Source organism: Oryx dammah, unplaced genomic scaffold (assembly GCF_014754425.2).
Source record: "Oryx dammah isolate SB20612 unplaced genomic scaffold, SCBI_Odam_1.1 HiC_scaffold_4, whole genome shotgun sequence".
Lineage (NCBI taxonomy): Eukaryota > Metazoa > Chordata > Mammalia > Artiodactyla > Bovidae > Oryx > Oryx dammah.
This window is the reverse complement of record NW_024070188.1, coordinates 82,847,308-82,871,399: the sequence shown is the minus strand read 5'-3', so window position 1 is coordinate 82,871,399 and position 24,092 is coordinate 82,847,308. Positions and strand designations below refer to the sequence as shown.

General features: G+C 47.0%; 1 protein-coding gene across 1 annotated transcript in view; it reads right to left on the bottom strand.

The window, feature by feature from the left end:
* Positions 1–9,334, bottom strand: part of IGF2R (insulin like growth factor 2 receptor) — a 102,245-nt gene extending 92,911 nt beyond the window's left edge. Inside the window, exon 1 of the mRNA XM_040238927.1 lies at positions 9,156–9,334. Within this exon, the coding sequence (XP_040094861.1) occupies positions 9,156–9,334 (179 nt within the window). The remainder of the gene's footprint in view (positions 1–9,155) is intronic.
* Between the last annotated feature and the right edge of the window lie 14,758 nt (positions 9,335–24,092).

Below are 24,092 nucleotides of genomic sequence, written 5' to 3'. Positions count from 1 at the left end.
CCCATACGCCTCTCCCCAGGCTCCCTCACTCACCCAAGCAGCTAACTCACCCGGCCTCCACCAAAGGATGGACGCTCAAAAGTGGGGGAGAGTGAGCCACGCGGGTTTCTCGCTTTGTTTGTGGTGAGTGACACTCCTCCGGCAGATGGCAGGCGGAGGGGCCTCAGAGGACGCGAAGGGGTGACTCAGCGGGGACACATCCTTGTCACTTCTAAGAAGCCACCCTTCAGCACGTCCATCCTCATGGTTTGGGGTTTCTGTTTACAGGCCAGGGTGTTGGGGAGCGGCTTTCAGTACCAAACAAGTGTTTTGAAGATGTCTAACTGGCTTTTGACTAGAGCGGGTCACCCAGATGGCAACAAACTAATGTTACAAGTCGACATCCGGTGGCCGGTCGGCTCCTGGACAAGCTCTCCACGTGCACGCCGCGTGTTTATTCCCGCACACACATACGTGGGAAGAACTGCACGCAACCCCATGGACTGTAGCCCGCCAGGCTCCTTTGTCCATGGGATTCTGCACACAGGAATGCTGGAGTGGGCTCCCATTCCCTTAAAGCACACAGGCTCTGATTTAAAAAGACACCCCCGGCCACTGGCCGGCAAAGGCCAAGCTTCACTGTCTCCACGTTCCTTCATCTTTCCCTGCTCCCTCTGTACCCCAAAACAAAACTTGAATTGATAACTTTCACGACCTCAGATTTCTTACATCTCTGAGCTCCAAAGTGAAGAGTGACACCTGCAAAATTGTACCCACCCCCTCGCCCTGGAGGAGGAAGCCACCCTCCAGAGATTCATGGAAAGATCTTAAAGCAACAACATAAAAATCCCACCCAAGGTCTCTGGCCCATCTGAAGGGCAAGCTTCATGCTCGCAGAACCCAGAGGGGCTAGAATCTTCCCCTCCACCCACCCCAGCCGTGGAGGATGCACACAGGCTGGCCCCCTGCACTGGTTACCACGAGGACAGAAATAGGCGTGACGCACCACTCCAGGCACCTCAAAACCCCGCCTGTGGCAGCTGGTTCTTAAGTCATGCGGCACCGTGAAGCTGGTGAAGGGCTCTCACAACGCTTCCCACTGGCCTGCATTCTTGCGCCCAGTCCCCACCTACAGCAGACGCCCTGGAATCTTAAGACCCAACCCTCCTCCAGGAAGACGGGGCTGAGCCCCTCCAGAGCACTGACGCCGGTGCAGAGGTCCTCTACCAAAAAACGAAATCAGGAGGCTCTCCCCCGCCCCCCGGGGTGGTAGACTAATGCCCCCCGGGGTGGTAGACTAAAGCCCCCCGGGGTGGTAGGCCACCGCAGGAAGGAGGACAATGCCAAGAAAAAGGCAGGAAAGGGCCTGGGGCCAACCGACATGTGGCACCTGGCACCCGCCCCAACCCCACACCTCCTATCAGCAAGCTCCTCCTTGTGTAAGCAAACATAGCTGGGCTTTCTGCTACTCGGGAGCTGGAGGAATCTTGAAGGATGGAGCCTCAGAACCGCAGAAGCCTGGATGCAAACTAGACCCTGAGAATCACACAGCCCCGTGGTTTTAAAACTTTAAATGATGGAAACACTTCTTACTCAAAAGAACTTTCCCATGGAGTGCCAATGTATAGGATGGATGAAGAAGAAATGCCCTAGTGTTGAGGCAAAAAGCCTCTGGACACTGAGAGAACCAGGGGGGTGCAGAGGAACCAGCTAAAAATATCACTGATCTGACGCACAGAGCCCTAACTTGCAGAAAGAAAGCAATCACCGCCACCACCACCGTTTATGACCACTAAGGATGGCTGGGCACCTAGACACACTCTGGTTCTCACACTACCCTAAAAACGTGATTAGCACCCTGATTTGACACAGAAGAAAATCAAAACCTCAGCAGGTCAGTTAACTGACCCACGAGGCTTTCCAACTAGTAAAGAGGAGAAAGAGTCCCCATTCGAAAGCAGGACAGTGACCTCCAAAACTCCATTCCCAGCCCTCCTGAGGAGGAAACTGAGACGCAGAGGAAAGAGGTGACTGGCCACCACCAACTCAGAAATCCAGCTCTGTGGACTCCAGCTACAGGCAGAACACACTGTCCTCTGCCAGCGGCCGTCAATGAGGGCCCAGCAGCTGTCTCCGAGCAGGAACAGGGCTGGGAGTGATGTTGAGGAGGACGGAAAAGCACCTAAGACCAGCCACAGGGACACACTAGCCAGAGGAACGCCCTGCTCATCCCCCGGCCTCCCCCCAGCAACTTGCAGCCAAGCTTCAACAACTGCTCCCAGCTCCATCCTGCACAGCTGCGCAAAAAGAGGCCACAAAGGTCCCAGCGGAGGCTCGATGCAAAGAGCACAATCAAGAGGCACCAGCCGTTGCAAGGGCACCCACACCATGAAAATGAGATGACAAATGCCAACAAAGACACTAGGCCCAAGGAAAGAGCAATTCATAGAGCAATCCGAGGAGAGCAGTCTTCCAAGGGATGAGGGAAGTCGTGGCAACCATGAAGAGGCAGCTGTGAGTATACATCAACTCTAGACCCTGCTGGAATGTTTCTAAGAAACAGAAAAAAGTTGAAGAGCTCACAAACAACAGGAGAACTGCTAGGCTGGGAAACAGGACAGAAGCCATTCTTCTGGAACCCTGCCCATAGTGGTAGTCAGATACAAAGTATAAAGGACAAACCAAGCAGCTCCCAGTATATGTTACAATAAAGAGAGGCTGAACAGCACAATAAGGAAACTTTGACACAAAGAGAGAACCTTTTTTTCCCAAACACACAGAACCCCCAACTCAAGGAGGTTCTAGGCCACAATTTCACTTTTACTGCCCACATGAGGGGAAAATTCCATTTACCTAGAGAACAAAAGATTTTTAAAAACTGGTGGATCCAAGAAATTCAAATAGTTAGCATTTTTGGGTATAAGAAGAAAATATTTAGAACTGAAGGATGAAAAATCTATGTATCAAAACCCATAAGTAGCATAATACTCAGGACAAAGAAACACACAGCTTTAAATTCATAGTTTAGTCGTGCAAGCTGATTTAAAAGATCTAAGCTTTCAATTTAAATTAGGGGAAAAAAGAAGATAAACAACAAAATCCTAGTGTATAGCACAGGAAACTATAGTCAATATCCTGTGATAAACCAAATGGAAAAGAAGATGAAAAAGAACATGCAGGCATAACTGAATCACTTTGCTGTGAAGCAGAAATTAACATAATATTGTAAGTCAACTCTACTGCACAGAAAGAAATGTTTTAAAGAAAAAAAATTTTTTAAGAAAAATTTTTAAAGAAATTTTTTAAAGTTAACAGAGAGCATAAATAAAATAAAAATTAATGGTGACAAAGATGGCAAAATAAATACTAGTTTTTTTGAAAAGACTAAAAAGACTAGAAAAATCTTTAGTAAACCTAATTAAGGGGAAAAATACATAAATTAACATCAGGAATTTTTTAAATTTATCTACAGATTCAAAAGGTATTTCCAAAAGCATAAGAGTAAATGCTACATATTTATATGTGAATACATAATTTAAATGACAATTTCCTAGAAAAATACAGATTATCAAAACTTGCTCAAGAAAAAGTACAGAATCTGAGTAAACAGACAAAACTGAAACAGTAATCAAAACTCCTCTTCCACGACATTCTATCTCCACAAAGGCACAAGGCCCAGACAGTTTTACTACTGAGTTCTACCAAAATTTAAGGAACAGAAATTGTCCATCCTATACAAAAACTATTCCGTATTATACAATATACTAAAAACTAACTGGCTCTTCCCACAAAGCAAAACATTCTTGATACTGAACTCATCCAAGAATAATACAGCAAGAAAGTTGCAGCCTGAACTCACTTAAGAACTCGGTTGCAAGCTTCCTATATAAAACTTCAGGAAATGTGTGTGTGTGTGGAGGGTGCTCAGTCATGCCAGACTCCTTGTCGCCCCACAGACTGTAGCCCACCAGGTTCCACTGTCCATGGAATTTTCCAGGCAAGAATACCGAAGTGGGCTGCCATTTCCTTCTCCAGGGGATCTTCCCAACCCAGGGATTGAACCCGCATCTCCTGCACTGGCAGACAGATTCTTTACCACTGAGCCACCTGGGAAGACGGGGTGCTCTTAACACCCCACAATGCAAAGGACAGACCCCCACAACAAATATTTATTCAGGCCAAATCTCAAATGTCCTAAGGCTAAGAAACCTCGGTACAAAGATTTCGTAGGCTACAAAAAGCCTGATTTAAAAAGAAAAAAAAAAAAGGTAAACTGAAGTTCATCAAAATTAAGAAATACCTAGTTTTCAAAGGACATACTAAGGGGGGAAAAAAAAAGAGCAATCCAAAGACTGGGGGGAAAATAGACACTATACAGGCCTGAGGAAGGACCTGACTCCAAAAACATAAAGAACTCTTCAAACACAAAAAAGATGATCCCCCAAAAGTGTGTTCAGGGATGAGGGGCAAGAGATTTTTTTGAGAATCACAACAAAAGATATTCAAGTGGTCAATAAGCACATGAAAGACGTTCAACCTCATGAGGCATCCAAATAAATACAAGGAAAGATGTTCAACGTCAGGAGTCAGCAGGGATATGAAAATCAAAACCATACTGAGATACCACTACAAACCTACCAGGATAGCTAAAATTAAAAAGGCTGATAAGATCAAGTGCTCACAAGGATGTGGAAACACCGGAACTCTGACACCGATGATGGAGATGCAACGTGGACAACCACTTCAGAAGTCAGTTTGCAGCTCTCATAAAATCAACCCTCACTCCCCAGCCACTGAACAATCTCACTCCTCGGTATCTATCCAAAAATAGAGCATATGTCCACACAAAATCTTGTACATGAATATTTACAACAGCTTTGTTCATAACAGCCCAAAAAACTAGTAACATCTAGCTTCGTCTTGGGTCAAAAAAAAAAAAAAATCAAAACTTAGATTACACATTACTTAAAATTAACAAAAGAAATTCAAAAGTTTAATAAAATAAAATTAGCAAAAGGGGAGCAGTGGTGGCCACCAGTTCTCTGGATCCAGAGCTGTCCACGTGGTGGTGTCTCCACTCTAACCCCTCCCAGTTTTCCCCTCTACTTAAGAAATGTCGATGGATCACTCGGAGAATAAATGAGTCCTTTGTCACCTTGCCAGGATTAAAGGTGAGGAGACACCATTAACAAGAATTCAGGCCTCCTCAGGTCATGATTCAGCTATGCGGAAAATACAAAGGACTCACAGGTATATCCGATCTCAGCTACCTCCACCTCCATGACCAGTGGGGTCACTGCCAAGAGGGCTCCTGGCTGGGACAATTTTTTAAAAAGGGGGAAAAAAGGCAGAAAAAGAACAGTATCTGCAAAATAACGAGTTACTTTCTTCCATCAGTTCCAGTTCTGCGACTGTCATGAATTCTCTCTTCCCAGCACAGCACAGTTATACATGCCAAGATCAAAATAAAGATGAGACATCTAAATGATTTCACTCAACCCCGTCTTTTAAAACTCCCTCTGTGAAACATTGATAAAAGATATGAAGCCCAATCAGGAGTTCATTCCCTGGGACTCTTGTCAGGATGATGGTCTAAGAATTAAGCATGTGTCTACCCACAGTTAATAATCTTGGGCTACACACACACTTATTGTTGCAAGAAACATATACACACAAGTGGATGTGATCCAGGTTCAACATGTGGCCCAAATTAGGCATATAAGCACTGTTCCTTTGGAAAAATCGCAGGGAAAAAAATGTCTCCTTAGAGACATCAACTAAACCAACCTCAACTCCCAGCTGGCTTCATTACTCTCTTGTCCTCAATATTAAAAAAAAAAAAGTTGCAGCGTTTATACAGAAACAATTGGGGGAAAGCTTATTCTAAATACACTTTAAGGTACTTAACTACTTAAAACAGCCCAAAGCATTATTTTATAACTCGTATAAACTGTTAAGCCTTCACTCATTAAGAATGTTGTTAACACCAAAATAAAGGGTAGAAAGTCACCCGTTTACCACGCACATGTAGAACGGCCTTTTACAAAGTATATCTCATTCGGAAGAAGGTGAACCTGTGGACAAGCAGAGGGCCTTCTGGTCTCTTCGGGTGACTCTTCACGGCCTCTGGCCTCTGCCCCCTGACCTCCTGTCCCCGCAGACCCTGCCCCCCGACCTCTGCACATCCACACAGCTCAGCATTCCGCGCCTCAGCCCTGCCGTGCCTACCACACCCACTGGCAGCGGCCACGGTGGCCTCTGGATTCCAGTGCTTTCTTTCCACCACACACCACCTCCCAAGAAACAGCCGAGGGATTAAAACCTCCGACTTCTTCCACAGCACAGGACTCGCCGGGTGCATCCATCCTCATGAAGCTTCTAGAATGCACAACTGAGGCTCTCCGCAGGACAGGCACTCAAGGTGCTGGGAGAGCAGATACACTCTGGGAGACTGGCCGTCGACATCCCTGCTTTTGCAGCCCGGCTAAAGATGCTAAAGCCGCTGCGGGCACAGCCTCTCCTCTGCTGCCTTCATCCCTTCTGCTAACGAGCCACTTGGGGACGACCCCTGCCCACCACACTCACCCCAGGAGGGGTCTGGGCCACACAGGTGCCCTGCAGGCCTCCCTGAAGTGGGCCCCAACTTCCCTCCTGTTGGTTCTAAGGGGCCATAGGCAAAAGGTACCCTCCCGGGGTCTAGAGAGCTGGACTTGGGAGGAGAGGCCGCTGCCCCAAAATCAACCCCCCTTTCCAGTGACCGTGAGACCTGCCTGCCAGGGTTCTTGCGGCCGCCAGAAGGTGTCTAGGCACCCCAAACCTGTGAGAGGGGAGCTAGAGACTGCACCAGGCACCAAACCACCAGGAACCGGGAGAGTCTTCCATGGAATAGCATGTTCCTCGTTACCAGCAACCAATTTGCGGACATTTGGAATGTGACCCTGTGTCCGTGGGGACCGCTGCCACCGACAAGCGGCGCAAACTTCTGCAAGAGCAGACGTCTGCTCTTCACACTCACGGCAAGGCCTGGGCAGCTATTTACGGATGGACGCCCAGGGCTGGAAGAAAAGGCGGCCGAAAACAGCCTGCTTCAGGGCTACTTGGTAGAATTTTTCAAAGTGGACTTAAAGACATGCTCAGCCCACATTCCCATTCAAATGTGTGCTACAGTGAAGGAGCTTTTAGGCAGTCTGATTTCATTCAAGAAAAGATTTTTTTTTTAACCCCTTTCCCTAGAGGGGGGGGAAAATGTTTTCAGTATTTAAGCCAAGGTATGCATTTGAAACAGGAAAAAACAAAACAAATTTCAAATTTCAGGGAGTGGGTCTGAAGTAGAAACTGTTAAACGCGGCTCTAGAGAAGTCTGAATGTGAAACCACAGAGCAGTAACGGGAAAGAAACGTGCCGAAGCCCACCCAGCTGCAACCTGGCTGGGGCTGCAGTCCTCAGAAGCCTGGCAGAAAGGACCTGTCCTAAGACCACAGAAGGTACATGCTAAAAACATGCAAGTCCCCTCAGGACACTGTCAAGCACTTGCTAAGTTAGGCCCACGTGTGACCACGAGGAGAGGTATTTCAAGATACAACGGCCATTTTCTACTGGACCAAGAGGCCAAGTTCCATCTGGAGATGAGTTTGTGAACCACGGTCCAGGTGCTAGGATGACTACCCTGAAGCAAAAGCAAGAGTCCCCTGCAGCAGCTCCAGAGTAGGGGTCTGCCCTTGAGGCCAACTTTATTAAGAAATCAATTCCAGTCTGCCAGCAACCAAGACTTTAACACCAATAGGCCAAGCTGAGCTAATTTCTCATGGATGCGTATGGTTACAGCAGCCATTACCCCAAAAAGTCCTCCTTTAAAGATCAGTCACAGCCTGACCTTGGGTCAGTGACTGTGGCTTTTCACTGTAACAGGGGGTTTCTATGAGTAACTATGTATCTTAGGGCAGTTAACTGGCCTATAAACTAATGTGCAGTTAACTCTCCCTCGGGCCCCCAATACCTTTCCAAAAAAGGACAAAGAATATGGGCCTTTCCGCTTCCACTGTGCGTTCAGCCTCACTCTCCTCAGAGTAATAATTTCTGCAACTTCTCAATTCGAGGGTAATAAGACCATCTGTAATGCAAGGGAAGACTAAGAACCCCATACACCTCACCGTAAGCTCAAAATTCAGCTCCAAGTGGGCTAAACTTCGCTTCACTCTGAGAGGTAACTTGCTATCGCCAGGGATAATTGCTGACTTCTTTGTCCACAACTCTTTCAGAACTTCACCCCTTTTTCACCAAGGTTTAAAAAATTAAATAAAAGCTGTATTTTCCATCATCCTAAACAGTCCAAAGAAGGTTAGTTAGAAAAATACATGGAATTGGCAGTTCCCCAACCCCAGGACTCCCAGCCATGGCAGGACACTTAACAGTCCTCACTGGGACCAACGATTATACAATCATGGTTCCCAAAGCAAAAGACTCCACTAGAATAATCCACCCGGAGACAATGACATCATGTGAACAACGAGACAGGAAGTTCAGCTCACAGAAGTGAAGGGTGAAGTCTCGAAAGCCAATATTGAATGACCACTCTCCATTCCCCCGATTTAAAAAAACAAAAAAACAAAAAAGTCAACTTCTGCAGAAAAATCTACTTTAAAAATGGAAAACCCACATGGAGGAAATCAATCAGCAAATGAAACCAAACCCACCCCCCCAACTCCACGGCCGTTCCTACCGGTGAGTCTGTCCACCTTAAGGGGCGCATCTGAAGCCCCGATGGTGGAACTTTGGGGAAAACGCGGAGTGGGAACAAAGCGAAGCTGGGGATTCCTGCGTCCTCCCAACTTTTTCGCAGGCGCACCGCTGGGCGTGAGGGCGCCCGCAGGGTGTCACCCGGCCGCTCGCACGCACGCAAAGCCGCCCCGGACTTGGTGACAGCCACAAGTGGCCGGACAGCGGACCCCGGGCCAGCGCGGGCCAAGCGCCCCCCACCCCCTGCCCGTGGGCACTGATGACCCCCGGGTCTCTTATCCTTCGCCGGCACGGCGGCAACTTTCCGTCGGGGACGGGCAGACCAAGGAGAAGACTCGGGGACCCCGGCCCCTCCCCCGGGGGCGCTCCCTGAACCCCCATCCCGCCCGCCGCGCGCTGGGGCACCGCGACCGAAGCCCGTGCCCCGGCGAGCCACCCACCTGCACAGCTCTGGGAACTCGGCGCCCTGGGTGCCCGCGGCCCCGGGAAGCCAGCCCGGAGGCAGCAGCAGCAGCAGCAGCAGCAGCAGCAGCTGCAGCTGCAGCAGGAGCGGGCACCGCGGCGGGCGCCCGGCGGGCGCGGGCCCCAGGTGCGAGCTCCGGCCGGCGGCCGCCTCCATCGCGCCGGGCCCGGGCTGCGCGTCCGGAGCCGGGCGAGCGGCGCGCGGCGGCCGGGGGCGGCGGCCGGGACACGGGTGTGCAGCCAGGGCGGCAGGCGGAGACGGACAGGAGCGCGAGGAGCTAGGGACGAGCCGGGGGAGCTCGAGGGGCGCGCGGCTCTTCTGGGCTCGGCGGCGGCCCCGGGGGCTGTCACGTGACCGCCGGCCGGCCCCGCCCCCGCCCCGCCCCGCTCACGTGACATCCTTGTTCAGGTGATCCCCGCCCGCCCGGCTCCGCCCAGGCCCGGTCACGTGAGCGCGTCCCCGCGCGCGGCCGGAAGCGGCGCGGCGCGCGCGCGCGCGCAGGTGCGGGAACCCCAGGCCCGCAGTGCCCGCCGCTACCTCGCGGGACCCCGGCCTCCGTGTCTACCCCGTGGGCGCTCTCGGGGGATGAAGGTGCTGCCCAACGTGGACTTCCAGGTTCCCACCCTCGACCGACAGGGAGGGGAAAATGAGGTTTAGAACCTAAGTGATGTAAAGGCTGCCGCGCAGCCTTGTTACCATACATTTGATCCCTTAATGAATGGGAACCCACTTTTCTTGCCCTACGGGGGGCCGATCGCTGAGCCCTGCACCGCGGTGTTCCCACCGTTACAACCCAGCAGAGCCTCTCACAAACCTGTGGCAATGTGATTTCCCAAGCGTGGGCTTCCTACAATAAGGAAGGCAGCCCAGATATAGCAACTTGAAACATAAAGGAGGTAAAAGGGTGACTGTCGAGCGAGTGCCGCTCAGCAAAGCTTTTTAATCGCTCTATTCATGTATTTTGTTAAGCCCATAACTATGTGAATGGCTGAGCTAGGCACAGTGAGAATAAGAAGGTGAATCTGAAAACACATGAACTTAAGTTTACCTGATACAGAATAATCTGATTATTGTATAGAATAACCACGATGGTAACGGTCCTTTTTTTTTTTTTAATAATTAATTTTGCTGGGCCACGTCTTTGTTGCCTCATGGAGGAGCTAGTTACCTTATCCGGGATGGAACCCAGGTACCCTGCATTGGATGTATGCAGTCTTAGACACTGGACCACCAGGGAAGTCCCCTGTTAATTTTTTTTTAAATGCTTACTCCATATAAGACACTGTACTAGCAATTAACATGCATGAATCCAGGAACCATATTCTAAATGAGGAACAGAGGCACAGAGATGTTAAGTAACTTAGGCAAAGCCACTTTGATGCAGCAAAGGAGAAATTCAAACACAAACAGTAATAGCTAACGTTTATTGAGCAAGTTAATTATGTGCCAAGTATAGTTCTGCTGTTTTGATTTAGCTCATTTAATCTTAACACAATCCTGTAAGACAGATACCTTCCTAGCACCCATTTTATAGATAAGGAAGCTGAAGCACAGACAGATTAAAAAGCTTGCAGGTCTTATGGCTACCAAGTGGAGAAGCCAGAGTTTAAGCACAGGCTAGACAGTCCCAGAGCCTGCAGCTTAGCAATGGTGGTATATTGCCAAAGAGGAATATGGCCCAAGAAAGGAAAGTTGTGGTCCTAAAAGGGTGCTCAGATGTCCCACTGAGGGCATCCTAAAAGGGTTCATATTTTGCACAACAACAATGTTATAATTGCTACAGCCAAAGATCTTCAGTGGAAACTGAAACCATCAGGTGAAAAATAATTGCAAGCTAGAAAATTCACTTTGTCTAAAAGAATGTTTCTGTACTAAAGAAAAATATATCTTTACAATGGAAAGATCTAATGGAACCATCTTGATCAAGTGATTAAAATTTGTGGCACCAATATTTGGGAAAAAAAATGATATTTTCTGCTTCCTAAAATGACACAATTTCTTCCTAAATTGAAGAAAGTAGGGAAAACCACTAGACCATTCAGGTATGACCTAAATCAAATCACTTAGGATTATACAGTGGAAGTGACAAATAGATTCAAGGGATTAGATCTAATAGAGTACCTGAAGAACTATGGACGAAGGTTTGTGACATTGTACAGGAGGCAGGGATCAAGACCATCCCCAAGAGAAAGAAATGCAAAAAGGCAAAATGGTTGTCTGAGGAGGCCTTACAAATAGCTGTGAAAAGAAGAGAAGCAAAAGGCAAAGGAGAAAAGGAAAGATATGTGAATGCAGAGTTCCAAAGAATAGCAAGGAGAGATAAGAAAGCCTTCCTCAGTGATCAATGCAAAGAAATAGAGGAAAACAATAGAATGGGAAACACTAGAGATCTCTTCAAGAAAATTAGAGATACCAAGGGAACATTTCATGCAAAGTTGAGCACAATAAAGGACAGAAATGATATGGACCTAACAGAAGCAAAAGATATTTAGAAGAGGTGGCAAGAATACACAGAAGAAGTATACAAAAAAGATCTTCATGACACAGATAATCATGATGGTGTGATCACTCACCTAGAGCCAGACATCCTGGAATGTGAAGTCAAGTGGGCCTTAGGAAGCATCACTACAAACAAAGCTAGTGGATGTGATGGAATTCCAGGTGAGCTATTTCAAGTTCTAAAAGATGATGCTGTGAAAGTGCTGCACTCAAAATGCCAGCAAATTTGAAAAACTCAGCAGTGGCCACAGGACTGGAAAGGATCAGTTTTCACTCCAATCCCCAAAAAAAGCAATGCCAAAAAATGCTGAAACTACTGCACAATTGCACTCATCTCACATGCTAGTAAAGTAATGTTCAAAATTCTCCAACCCAGGCTTCAACAGTACGTGAACCATGAACATCCATATGTTCAAGCTGGATTTAGAAAAGCCAGAGGAACTAGAGATCAAATTGTCAACATCTGTTGCATCATTGAAAAAGCAAGAGAGTTCCAGAAAAACATTTATGTCTGCTTTATTGACTATGCCAAAGCCTTTGACTGTGTGGATCACAACAAACTGTGGGTGGAAAATTCTTAAAGAGATGAGACTACCAGACCACCTGACCTGCCTCTTGAGAAATCTGTATGCAAGACAGGAAGCAACAGTTAAAACTGCACATGGAACAACAGACTGGTTCCAATAGGGAAAGGAGTACGTCAAGGCTGTATATTGTCACCCTGCTTATTTAACTTCTATGCAGAGTACCTCATGAGAAACACTGGACTGGATGAAGCACAAGCTGAAATCAAGATTGTCAGGAGAAATATCAATAACCTCAGATATGCAGATGACACCACCTGTATGGCAGAAATCAAAGAACTAAAGAGCCTCTTGATGAAAGTGAAAGAGGAGAGTGAAAAAGTTGGCTTAACACTCAACATTCAGAAAACTAAGATCATGGCATCTGGTCCCATCGCTTCATGGCAAATAGATGAGGAAACAGTGGAAACAGCAAGAGACTTTATCTGGGGGTGGGGCTCCAAAATCACTGTACATGGTGACTGCAGCCATGAAATTAAAAGACACTTACTCCTTGGAAAAAAAGTTATGACCAACCTAGACAGCATATTAAAAAGCGAAGATATTACTATGCCAACATAGGTCTCTCTGGTCAAAGCTATGGTTTTTCCAGTAGTCATGTGTGGATGTGAGAGCTGTACTATAAAGAAAGTTGAGCACCAAAGAATTGATGCTTTTGAACTGTGGTGTTGGAGAAGACTCTTAAGAGTCCCTTGGACTGAAATGAGATCCAGTCAGTCAATCCTAAAGGAAATCAGTCCTGAATATTCATTGGAAGGACTGATGCTGAAGTTGAAATTCTAATACTTTGGCCACCTGATGTGAAGGAACTGACTCACTGGAAAAGACCCTGATGCTGGGAAAGATTGAAGGCAGGAGGTGAAGGGGACGATAGAGGATGAGATGGTTGGATGGCATCACCGACTCAATGGACATGAGTTTGAATAGACTCCGGTAGCTGGTGATGAACTGGGAGGCCTGGAGTGCTGCAGTCCATGGGGTTGCAAAGAGTCAGACACGACAGCGACTGAACTGAACTGAAAATGATGCAGACCGTTCAACATCACAGTAATCCAAGTTTATACTCCAACCACTAATGCCAAAGAAGCTGTAGTTGAACAGTTTTATGAAGACCTACAAGACCTTCTAGAACTAAAAAAAAGATGTCCTTTTCATCATAGGGGATTAGAATGCAAAAGTTGGAAGTCAAGAGATACCTGAAGTAACAGGCAAGTTTGGCTTTGGAGTACAAAATGCAGCAGAGCCAACTCACTGGAAAATACCCTGATGCTGGGAAAGATTGAGGGCAGGAGGAGAAGGGGGCAACAGAGGATGAGATGGTTGGATGGCATCATCGACTCAATGAACCTGACTTTGAGCTAACTACAGGAGATAGTGGAGGTCAGGGAAGCCTGACGTGCTGCAATTCATGAGGTTGCACAGTCGGACACAACTTAGCAACTGAACAACAACAAAATGATGCAATGAAAAATATTACTGATGGATAATATTTAAAAGATAATATCATGGTGACTCAAATGCAGATGTAAAATGAACATGTTTCAAAGTTAATACTGAACTCTTAATGTGAGAACCAGTAACCTGTTCTAATGGGTTCAAAAGAGAATCCAAAGACAACCCACCACATACACATACAGTCAGGAATGCTGAAGTTATGTTGCCTAGTGGATGGAAGATTAGTCAAGACCCATAGATCAAATGGATGTCAAAGGAACAAAATTTGCAGTTCTAAAGATAAGAACCCTAGACATTACCTTCAGTATTCCACAATTTAGAGAGCTGTAAAAGAGCTCAAAGATAAAGAAAGCTGTAAAACCCTGTAGAATCAGATAACCCACAAAGTTGCATGAGACAGCATGTAGCTTTTCACTCAAGTTACCCAATAATTTTTTAGTCCATTTCAAAGTCTTTCACAATTTCCCCCTATAGTGTACAGTATCACTTATGTGGTATTCTTGCCAAGATGTTTAACCTAAATCAAAAATAAAAAGATCAAATCCAGACTGTAAAACTTTCTACAGAAAAACTGAACAGGACAATTCAAAAATGCCAGTGCTCTGAAAGACCTCCTCTGCTCCCCCCTCCCCCTCCACAGAGGCAAGAGTAAATAGCAGACTGAGATACCAGGCAGCTGCTTTGTACATAAAGTTTTACTGGAATGTAGCAGCATGCAGTTATGTATTGTCGACGGCTGCTTTTGCCTACAGTGGCAGAATTGAGTGGTTGCCATAGAGCCTAAAGTATTCTACCATCTATCCCCTACAGCCAAAGTTTGCCAACCCTGGTTCTAGATCAGCAGTTCTCCAAATTGTATGTTTGGACCAGCAACTTTCACCTGGCACCTTGTTAGAAATGCCAGTTCATGGGCCTCCTTCTGACACACTGAGTCAAAATCTTTGGAGATGGGCTCCAGAAAATTCGATCACTAGCTTTCCAGGAGATTCTCATACACGTAATGGTCTGAGAACTACTGTCGCAGAAGGGTGAGCAAGAGAATAGTCCTGTCCCGGGTGTCCGGTGCGTTCCTGGGTTGGCCCGACAAGTGAAGATCCTTGGCTCTGTGCAGGAAGGAGCTCAAGAGGAGGCTGTAGTAAGGGGTGCGGGCGTGCCTGCTAAGTCACTGCAGTCCTGTCTGACTGTTTGCGACCCCGTGGACTGTAGCCCACCAGGCACCTCTGTCCATGGGGATTCTCCAGGCAAGAATATTGGAGTGGGTTGCCATGCCCTCCTCCAGGGGATCTTCCCAACCCAGGGATTGAACCTGCAACTCTTATGTCTCCTGCATTCACAGGCAGGTTCTTTACAACTAGCACCACTTAGGAAGCCCGTAGTAAGGTGAAATCTAGTTTATTTAAAGAGAGACGGATCCTATAGACAGAATGCAGTCCATCTCAGTAGGCAAGAGAGGCTTGAGATGTGGAAGTAGTTAGTTTTTATGGGCTGGATAATTTCATAGGCTAATGAGTGGGAGGATTATTCCAATTATTTGGTGGAAGGGGTGGGGATTTCTAGGAATTAGGCCACTTCCTACTTTTTTGGCCTATTATGTTCAAGCATCCAAAACTGAGGTGGTACCTGTGGGTGTGTCCTTACCTGTGGGTAAAGACTCTACATGCCAGTGCAAATTAACTAATGTATTACAGTGAGCGCATAATGAGGCCCAAGGTCTACTAGAAGGCAGATCTTCGGCCATCTTGGACAGAATTGATTCTAACCAGTTTTTGTTGTATCCTCAAGGGCTGTGTCACTCTTTTAATGGTTGTGCCCTGCCCTTCCCACTTGTCTCACCACCACCCTGAATTTAAGGAGCATGAAAGGGCAGATGACACCACCTTATGATAGAAAGCAAAGAGGAACTAAAGGGCCTCCTGATGAGAAGAGTGAAAAAGCTGGCTTAACACTAAACATTCAGAAAATGAAGATCATGGCATCCAGTCCCATCACTTCATGGCAAATAGATGGGGAAACAATGGAAACAGTGAGAGACTTTATTTTCCTGGGCTCCAAAATCACTGCACATGGTGACTGCAGCCATGAAATTAAAAGATGCTTGCTCCTTGGAAGGAAAGTTATGACCAACCTAGACAGCATGTTAAAAAGCAGAGACATTACTTTGCCAACAAAGGTCCATCTAGTCAAGGCTATGGTTTTTCCAGTAGTCATGTATGGATGTGAGAGTTGGGCTATAAAGAAAGCTGAGCACCGAAGAATTGATGCTTTTGAACTGTGGTGTTGGAGAAGACTCTTGAGAGTCCCTTGGACTGAAAGGAGATCCAGTCAGTCCATCCTAAAGGAAATCAGTCCTGAATAGTCATTGGAAGCACTGATGCTGAAGCTGAAACTGCAATATTTTGGCCACCTGATGTGAAGAACTGATTCATTGGAAAAGATCCTGATGTTGGCAAAGATTAAAGGCAGGAGGAGATGGGCATGATAGAGGATGAGATGGTTGAATGGTATCACCAACTCAATGGACATGAGTTTGAGCAAGCTCCGGGAGCTGGTGATGGACAGGGAGGCCTGGCATGCTGCAGTCCATGGGGTCACAAAGAGTTGGACACGACTGAGCAACTGAACTGAACTGAACTGAAAAGACAAGACAACAAAATGTGACACATGACCCTTAACTAGCGCTCAGGTACCAAAACTGGAAGGTGTAAGGGACAGTTGAGGATAACTGGGAAAACTTGAACATAAGTTGTATATTAGAAACTCTAAAGTCAAATGGTAGAGGGCATAACTCTCCTGCACAAGATTTCATTTAAATTTTGCAGCAAACCTTTGAAAAAGCAGGCCTTAAAAATATTAGCTCAAAACCTTGTGCTGTGGGTCGTATTATGTCCCTAAAAAATATGTGGGGCTTCCCTGGTGTGGCTCAGTGGTAAAGACTCTACATGCCAGTGCAAAAGATATAAGAGACTCAGGTTCGATCCCTGGGTCAGGAAGGAGGAGGAAATAACAACCCACTGCAGTATTCTTGCCTGGAGAAGTCCGTGGACAGAGGAGCCTGGTGGGCTACAGTTCCTGGGGTCACAAAGAGTCGGACACGACTTAGCAACTAAGCCACTAAACCACCACCACGAAAAAGATATATTGATGTGCTAATCCCTTTGACTTTGGAATGTGACCTTACTTGGAAAGACAGTTGTTGCAGAGCAATTTGTTTTCATTAGATCCTACCACAGGAGGGTGCGCTCAATCCAGGGTGACTGGTGCCATCGTAAGAAATGGGGCAGAGACACTGAGACACACAGGGAGAGGATGACCTGGTGAGGAAGGAGAAGTGGTGGGTCCACAGGCCAGGGATGCTTATGCGAAAACCGCATGGCAACACGGAGACATGACTCGGGCCAAAGGTTGTGCTGAACACCAGCGTTCTAGAATGTGATCCTCAAACAGAACAGGATCCGGTGATGATTCTCCCACCCCATGTCCTCTGTCTGCCTTTTGTCTGTGAAAAACTTTAGTCAAGGAAGAAGTTTGATCAGAGAAATGAGAACACGCGAGAACAAAGGAAAACGGTCAAAGGAGACCAAGTAATAATAATGTAGTCATTAAGCAGAGTCAAGGACCTTGAGTTCTTTCTCAAGGGCTATAGATAATGTTCTGAACCATATCCTGTGAGCTGCCTTAGAGCTACTAAAACACCAGGAGGAAGAAATTAACTACGTGATGACCAGACTCTTCCCACGACAGAAGATGCCACAGTTCTAAGAACTGGCCACAAATACATGGGAACAAATGGACTCTGGAGCTGAAGATTAACTGTACCCGAAACAACCAAGATGATGCTGGTCAGACCAGTGATGACCAGTTTGAAGCTGCATGTAGCAGTGACAGAGCTGTATGTAGCCCCCGCCCGGCCCCAGCTCTGTCTATCAACGCTTTCACTCTCTGCCTGTCAGGGGTAGGGAGTCAGCCTTTGGACAAATGTCCGCCACCCTTCATCCCCTGCAAGTTGCCAGCCTCTGAAATAAAGCAAACTTTCCCTTTCCACCAACTTGTCCTGTTTACTGGCTTTTGAGCATTTTGAGCGGCGAGCAGCGGACCCACCACACACCTTTTGGTAACGTGATCCTTCCTTCAAGTAGTTAATGGCTTAGTAGGGGAGATAGTGAATTTTAATGTCAGTCTGAAAATATTGTATTGACGTCAGCTCCTACAAGATCTTAAGTGGTCACCTAAGAGATGTAATGGTTTCCCAGGTGGCGCTAGTGGTAAAGAACCTGCCTGCCAATGCGGGAGACAGGTTCGATCCCTGTGTTAAGAAGATTCCCTGGAGGAGGGCATGGCAACCCACTCCAATATTCCTGCCTGGAGAATCCCATGGATAGAGGAGCCTGGTGGGCTACAGTCCATGGGGTCACAGAGAGTCAGACACAACTGAGTGACTGAGCGTGTACACACACAAGAAATTTAGATTTAATTGGATATAAAAGGCTCCCCTGGTGGCTCAGATGGTAAAAAAAAAAAAAGAAAGAAAGAAAATCCACCGGCAACGTGGGAGACCTGGATTCAATCCCTGCATTAAGAAAGTCCACTGGAGGAAGGCTTGTCAACCCACTCCAGTATTCTTGCCTGGAGAATCCCCATGGACAGAGGTGCCTGGTGGGCTACGGTCCACGGGGTCACAACGAGTTGGACATGACCGAGCAACTAAGCACAAAATGAGGAGAAGTAATAGCTGACAATATACCACCTATTAAAGGGCCACTATGAGTCAAAAAACACTCCTGTATTTTATGATTTACTCTTTATGGTGGTCCTGTGAGCATAGTAATCCTATTCACATTTAAAACATGAGAAATTTAGGCACAAAGAAATTAAATACCTTCCCTGAGGTTTTGCAATGAGTAAGAGTTCCATGTGAATGATATACTCTAGTAAGAAAGTCTGTGATTTTAACTCATACACTTCCTTCTCGTTGGGAGATTTGGAGCATGTGTGTGTGTGTTTGTGTGTGAGTTCACAGTTACACATCAGGAAAATTCATCTCACTGCAGGATGGACTGAGAACCACTTTAATGAAAGCACCAGAATTAAGGTGACAAAAGAGACAGAGGAGAGGTGTCTGCCCTTCCCTAGGAATGCCTAGTTGCCACTTGGTTAACACCTGGTCAAGAGTAGAACCCATGTCTTGTGACTTCCTTGGGTACGTACTGTGACTACCTGGAGCAGTCGGGGGTGGAGACAGGGGATCGGTGGCAGATGATGTTGCCTGCCTTCCCGTGGGGGTTGACCATGCCTTTCTCTGCTGGTGAAGCCCTCCTCCCACTAAAGAGGCTAAAGGTATGAGACCCTTGTAACATATCCCTTTTTATAACCCGAGGGAGGGCCTGTGTTCCAGTCCTGACCATGGGAATAGATGGGAAGTCTCCTGAGATTTTTTTGCAAAATAGTTCTCCCTCCAATAAGAAATGCAAACAAGATCCTCTCTTCTCCATCCCTCCCTTTCTTTTTTTTTTTTCTGGAAGCAGTATTGTCTGATACAGTACTTGTAGCTGCTATAGTCGCTTGAAACTCCAAGAGAAGATATGGTCCACACAGTGGGAGAAAGGGTCTTCAGGGTCACTGCTGACCACTTCTGAACTGGCCAGTATCTGATCACTCACTTCGTGACATGATGAATAAATTTGCTTAAGCCGAGTGTGTGAGCTGATAATTCATTGCCCGTCACTCCAAGCGCACCCTTTAGTACATGCTGTTTTATGAACAAAGGGATTCTTATAAGCAGTTCTCTTTACAATGAGCAGGATGTTAACCTTTCTGAGTTGAAAACACTCTGGAGGGAAGTCTCCTGCTGCCTCCAGAACAGCCATACCACTGGTTTCTGCCCACCTCCTCCCTGACCTGCATGCTGAAGGGTGACCTACAGACCAGCCTAGTCACACCAGAGAACTTCTCTACTGCTCAGTGAGCTGAACCACACCCTGTCCAGTGAGATCCAAACCCCTTCCTAGTTTATCCTCCCTTGGTACTAGCCCTAGAGTACCGTATAGAGTCCCTTTATATCTTATAGCTGCTCTTTCTTCAGAGTTAACAGTTCTCCATACTGAAGTTCCCCGTTTCGATCCTCTGATTGAACCCAGACTGCTATGCCATGCTTAGCTGGCTTTCGTATTACTTGCAGCATTATTTACCCAAAGCATGCCAACTGACAACACAGTGAGCACCTGGCAACTGTTTCGACATGACAGACAGAAGGCATCAGTGAAGATTGGAGTTTCTAGATTGGAACATTGGTGCTGCCAAGAACAGAATGGAACAGAAGAGGAAAACTGGATTAGAAAAGAAAAGTGCTGTGTCTTTCTGTGCAGTTAAGAGTCAGGAATACCCAGGAAGAGGTGCCCTGCAGGCACTGGTAATATAGCCCTAAGCATGGCCAAGAGCTGGGAGTAATTGCAGGGGAGACATTTGGAAAGACAGGAGCATTGGTGATGGGAACAGTGACTGGACATCAATAGCGTCCAGTGAATAAAACAGCCCAGGGAGAGAACAAAAGGGATTCTTGGTGGACCTGTGGTCTACTTTTGTTGTTCAGTCACTCAGTCATGTCCAACTCTTTGTGACCCCATGGACTGCAGCATGAAGGCTAGACTTCTCTGTCCTTCTCTATCTCTTGGAGTTTGCTCAGACCCAAGTCCACTGAGTCAATAATGCCATCCAACCATCTCATCCTCTGTCACTACCTTCTCCTCCTGCCCAAAATCTTTCCCAGCATCAGGATCTATTGGAATATAACAAATTACCTTCAGGTAACAAGCATCATTTATTAATTCTCATGAGTTTCTGTAGATCAGGAATTCAGACAGGGTCCAGTAGGGTTGTCTCCTTTCCGCTTCATGACTTCTGGCCCTCAGCTAGAAGATTCGAGGGCTCAGGGCTGGAATTATCTGAAGGTTCTTTTGCTCCAGCACCTGATGGTGGGTGGTGGCTGTCAGCTGAGCCCTCAGCTGGAATGCCTTGGATGTGGCCTCGACTTATGGCCTGAGTTCCTTCAAACGTGATGGCTGGGCTCCGAGTCAAGCAGAGAGAGAGAAGGGGTCGAGAAGAGGACTCAGCTTGGAAGTCCCAGATCACCAGTCTGGGGGAGGCAGTTAGTAGGCCCCCGCCAGCTTCAGGGGGAGGAACCCTGGACCCCAGCTCTCAATGAGCAAGGGGAAGGGGACAGGTATCAAGGTGTGGCCGTGTTTGAAAAATGCAAAGTGCCCCCTTTGGAGGGCGCTATGTTTGTGAGGAAGAGAGAACAGGCCAGAAAAAGAGCAGAAGCACAGAAAGAAAACTGAGGGAGCCAAGAGGGAAGAGAAAGTTCCTGTGATGTTCCCCTTGAGAACTGCGTGGAGCCCGCTCTGACACAGACGTGAGAATGAGCGGCAGCAGCGGCACCGTGGCAACGCCAGCAAGAATATCATTTTAGGTTGGTGGTTGGAAAGGAAACTCCTCCGATTCATCATAGATGTTCACTCAAGTTCTCCTGAAGTAAGTGAGAAGATGGGAAATAACGTTCTTCAACCAAACCGTGATCTGACTCAGGACATGGGCTGTGGTTTCCCCGCTTTACAATGTTGTCTACGAGGAGAGTCAGGAGCTTGTGAATAAATACAAGCCCTAGCTCTGTATCAGCGAGACTTGTATGAGTGAGGGCTCTCGCAGAACTGTAAGAGAAATGAGGTGACCGTTGGAACACCATCTTTCTCTTCTGCACTCACGCTCCACAAAGCACATCATCCCACGAGAAAACAGTGAAGTTAATTCAACAAACACATACTGAGTAGTTCGTTTTTAATCGACACTGTACTGGCCCTAGGGATGCCAAGGAGGCACAGTCCCTTCCCGCAGGGACTCAGAGATTGAAGACAAGAAGCCAGTGATTTACTACTTAGTGTGAGAAGGAGACAGGCCATTACCCACAGGGAACTAAGGGAGACAAAATCTCCTCTAGAAAATTCCCAGAGACGATGATCTCGGAGTCGACACAGCCAGAACAGAAGGGAGCAGAAAGGACTGCGGAGGCAGAGGGGAGGTGCTCGTGAGGGAAGCTCAGGCCAGATTTTGAGGAACTTTGTGCTTTGCTGAAGAGAAGTTAAGTCAGAGAGAGAAAGACAAATGCCACGTGGTGTCACTTTACATATGGAATCTAAACTATGACACAAGTGAAGTTATCTTGAAACAGAAACAAACCCACAGGCATGGAAAACAAACTTGTGGTTGCCAAGGGGGAAGGGGGTTTGGGGAGGGAAGGACTGGCAGTTTGCAAACTACTATACAGAGAATGAGGCTTCCCAGGTGGTACTAGTGGCAAAGAATCCTCCTGCCAATGCAGGAGACACGGCTTCAGTCTATGGGTCAGAAAGATCCCTGGAGGAGGAAATGGCACCCCACTCCAGCATTCTTACCCGGAAAAAAGTCCCATGGACAGAGGAGCCTGGCAGGCTACAGTCCATGGTGCCGCAAAGAGTCAGCCACGACAGAGCGACTGAGCACATCCACGCATATGTAGAATAGATAAACAGCAAGGTCCTCCTACTATGCAGAGCAGGGAACTATATTCAATATCCTGTAATAAATCATAGTGGGAAAGAGGGTGAAAAAGTATATTTACATGTATGCATATGCATATACATTTATATGTATATATGTTTACATATATGTAGGACTGCATCACTTTGCTGTGCATCAGAAACTAACTCAGCATTGTACATTGACTATATTTCAGTAAAATAGAAACAATAATAATAAATAAGCAGGGTGACAAGTTATGACCAACCTAGACAGCATATTAAAAAGCAGACACATTACGTTGCCAACAAAGGTCCATCTAGTCAAGGCTATGGTTTTTCCAGTGGTCGTGTATGGATGTGAGAGTTGGACTGTAAAGAAAGCTGAGCACCAAAGAATTGATGCTTTTGAACTGTGGTGTTGGAGAAGACTCTTGAGAATCCCTTGGACTGCAAGGAGATCTAACCAGTCCCTCCTAAGGGAGATCAGCCCTGGGTGTTCATTGGAAGGACTAATGTTGAAGCTGAAACTCCAATACTTTGACCACATGATGCAAAGAGCTGACTCATTTGGAAAGACCCTAATGCTGGGAAAGATTGAAGGCAGGAGGAGAAGGGGACAACTGAGGATGAGACGGTTGCATGACATCACTGACTCAATGGACATCAGTTTGGGTAAACTCTGGGAGCTGGTGATGGACAGGGAGGCCTGGTGTGCTGCAGTCCATGGGTCACAAAGAGTTGGACACGACTGAGTGAGCTGAACTGAACTGAATAATAATAATAAAGAGAAATGAAACTCAGAGGATTTTTAGCTGAGTAGCCACATAATCAGGTTTTTATTTTAGGCAGATCACACTGACCACCCTGTGAAGGACAAGTGTGGGGGTCATATGAGGGTGGCTCACAGGAGGCAGGGAGGCTGGTTGAAAGACTGTGACATAACCCAGGTGTTAGGTTGAACTGTATCCCTCATGAAGATGTTAAAGTCCCAATCCTTTCCTCTGTTCATGGAATTTTCCAGGCAAGAATACTGGAGTGGGTTGCCATTTCCCCTTCCAGGGGATCTTCCAAGCCCAGGGATTGAACTCATGTCCCCTGCTTTGCAGGCACATTCTTTACTGCTGAGCCACTGGGGAAGCCCATTAACCCAGAATGTGACCTTATTTGGAAACAGAGCTGTTGCCAAGGTGCTGGGTTAAGTTGACGTCATTCTGATGTAGGGTGGGCCCTTAATCCAACATGACAGGTGTCCTTAAAGGAAGAACACGATGTGAAGGGGCAGGCAGGCACAGCAGGAGGCCAAGGGAAGGCTGGAGTTACACCACCATGAGCCAAGGAACAACTGGAAGTTCGGAGAGATGCCTGGAACAGGCCCTTCCCAGGAGCCTTCAGCTGAGCCTAACCCGCCCAGCAGCTTGATCTCAGACTTCCGGCCTCCAGAGCTGGGAGGTGATACGTTTCAGAGGTTCTCAGCCACCAGGCACCAGCATGGTATGTGGTTAGAGCAGCCCCAGGAAACTGACCCATCAGGGTAGATTTTGATGAGCGTTCCCACGAAGGCAGCAGCAGCCAGCAGAAACAGAGAATAGAGAGAACTACAAATTCAACAATTTGCAGGGGACCAGCCGTGAAGGCTGGAAGTGAGGCGTTGGGCTGACTCCCAGGTATCTGGCTGGATGACAGGGTATTTGGGGATGCTATCCACTGAAGAAGAGAAAATCCTCCTAAAATGCAAGCTCTGTGGCTGTTTGGCTTGTTCTGGTTCCCAGGATCATAACAGTGATGGTGCAGGACCTAGATGCTTATTGAGTGAATAGAAAAACTAAACGA